The sequence below is a fragment of the Punica granatum genome, chromosome 2, assembly GCF_007655135.1.
Source record: "Punica granatum isolate Tunisia-2019 chromosome 2, ASM765513v2, whole genome shotgun sequence".
Taxonomy (NCBI): Eukaryota; Viridiplantae; Streptophyta; class Magnoliopsida; order Myrtales; family Lythraceae; genus Punica; species Punica granatum.
In genome coordinates this window covers 24,614,351-24,616,817 of record NC_045128.1, presented here as the reverse complement: position 1 = coordinate 24,616,817, position 2,467 = coordinate 24,614,351, and the positions used below count along the sequence as shown (strand labels likewise).

Genomic DNA, 2,467 nt, shown 5'->3' with positions numbered 1-2,467 from the left:
TAGTTATTAAATCTCATTTTTATTATTATCATTATTTTTTCTTTAACTAGGGAATGTCCTTAGTTTATTGGCTTTGATCATACTAATTTTTAATTCAGCTGCTCACTTGAGCATGACCATCAAGTGCTCCTAGTGAACCATCAGACTCCTGCATCATATAAATGAAATTGATCATCCACTGAAAACTCAGTTTGCCTCGCGCCACAACCTTGTAATTAATTAACCCAATTAATGTTTGTTTCGTTAATTATTTTAATGTTGTACAGGATAGCCGCAACAAGCAGTCCAACCATTTTGTGAACTTAAGCACCCCCTACCGACCACTTAAAATAATACAAATATTATTCTCCCAAAATAATGAAACATAGCAAAAGCTAAATAAATTCCTAGTCAATCCTCGCCAAACATGCCTTTTTCCTTTCTTTAGTGATGATTATTGTCCTCATCAGTAAAACACACTATCTCCCCCTCTTCCTCCTTTCCTGATTATATATATCCCCTTCCTTCTTCCCCCACTCTCTTCCTCCATGCACGCCCTCTCCCTCCCCCTTTTTCTCTCTCTCTCTGTCTCTCTAATGGCCTCCTCTGCAGTTCACAGCTGCATCATTGTCTCAAACACAAACAATCTGGGTTTGGCCACATTCGGCGGAGGGGACATTAATCATAAGCCATGGTCTCATTCGAAGAGGCAGCTCCTAAATATGCCAAAGAGAAGTACTTGTTATGGTAGCAGAAGGCATCAAATAGTTGTCGCTTCTCTATCAGCAACTTCAGCGTCAACTGCTACCACTTGTACTTCTACTACTACTTCTTCCATGGAGGCAACAACGTCGATGGCGATGACTTTTTCGTCGAATTATTGTTTGCCCCTCCTTTGGAGAGAGATCCAAGGGTGTGACAACTGGGAGGATCTCTTGGATCCCTTGCACCCTCTTCTAAGGGATGAGATCATCCGATACGGGGAGTTCGTGATGGCATGCTACGAGGCCTTCGATCTTAATCCTGGCTCGAGGCGGTACCTGAACTGCAAGTTCGGGAAGAAGAGCCTGTTCCAGGAAGTAGGCCTCGGGGGCTCGGGCTACGAGGTCACCAAGTACATCTACGCCACCCCCGACGTGAACATCCTGATCCAGAACGGGGACTCGTGCACGGGCCGGTGGATCGGGTACGTCGCTGTGTCAACGGATGAGGCGGTCAGAAGACTTGGGAGGAGGGATGTGGTGATCACCTTCCGGGGAACCGTCACAAATCCTGAGTGGATCGCTAACCTGATGAGCTCCCTCACGCCTGCCCGGCTCGACCCCCATAACCCCCGGCCGGATGTGAAGGTTGAGTCGGGCTTCCTAAGCTTGTACACCGGGGACGAGAGTGCCTGCAAGTTCGGGGTCAGGAGCTGCCGGGAACAGCTCTTGTCCGAGGTGTCGCGTCTACTGAGCAAGTACAAAGGTGAGAGCATGAGCATAACCCTTGCAGGCCACAGCATGGGGAGCTCATTGGCTCTTCTCCTGGCTTACGACATCTCGGAGCTTGGGTTGAATCGAAGCAACCCCGTCAATCCAACAATCCTGGATGATCATAGAGTACCCATCACGGTTTTTTCCTTTGGGGGACCGAGAGTGGGAAACTCCACCTTCAAGGAGAGGTGTGAGGAATTGGGAATCAAGGTATTGAGGATCGTTAACATCAATGACCCCATCACAAAGCTTCCCGGGGTCTTGTTCAATGAGAACTTTAGGGTTTTGGGTGGGAGATACGAGTTCCCATGGAGTTGTTCATGTTATGCCCATGTCGGCATCGAACTTGCCTTAGAGTTCTTCAATGTCCAAAACCCTTCTTGTGTTCATGACCTAGAGACCTATATAAGCCTACTCAAATCTCCGAAGACGACTGAGATCCAAAGAGCTGAGAATATCATGCCGACTGTTGATTTACTGCAAAAAGTTCGAGACTTCCTTCTCAGTGCCCAAAACTTCAACAACATGCTCCCATGGAGGAACGCAGCAGTCAACATGACGAACTTGATCCAGTTACAATCTCAGAGGACGTAAGTTCACCAGAAATTATTAAGGTGGATTTCTTAACATTATTACGGCTCCAAGTGGATTAAAAAGAATACAGATATGAAAACTTGTGATCTTATATGTAGAGAAACACGAGATCTTCGACTTTTGTAAATATATTTTTCCGGTCGGAGTTTTTTCAGTGTGGTGACGTACGTCATCTTATAATATGTAAAATCCTCAAGTGTTGATGATTATGATGATGAGCAAGCATTCTTTTTTGTAACTATAAAAATATGATTCAAGAATTATTCGTCAGTCTTTTTTACCTCCTATATGCGTTCAGCACTCAGTAAAGCACCTGTCAATATTTTGGAAACATAATACCATGGACTGTGTCTAATTAGTGATTAACTACCCCGTGATCAGATTAGTTTCAAGAGCTTAAGAAATTCATCACCTCCAAA

At 45.0% G+C, this 2,467-nt stretch overlaps 1 protein-coding gene across 1 annotated transcript; it reads left to right on the top strand.

Moving 5' to 3' along the window:
• The first annotated feature begins 575 nt into the window (after positions 1-575).
• Positions 576-2,237, top strand: LOC116193804 (galactolipase DONGLE, chloroplastic). The gene has a single exon (XM_031522548.1). It carries the CDS (start codon positions 576-578, stop codon positions 2,046-2,048), a length of 1,473 nt encoding a protein of 490 aa, XP_031378408.1. The 3' UTR covers positions 2,049-2,237.
• Positions 2,238-2,467: the final 230 nt, after the last annotated feature.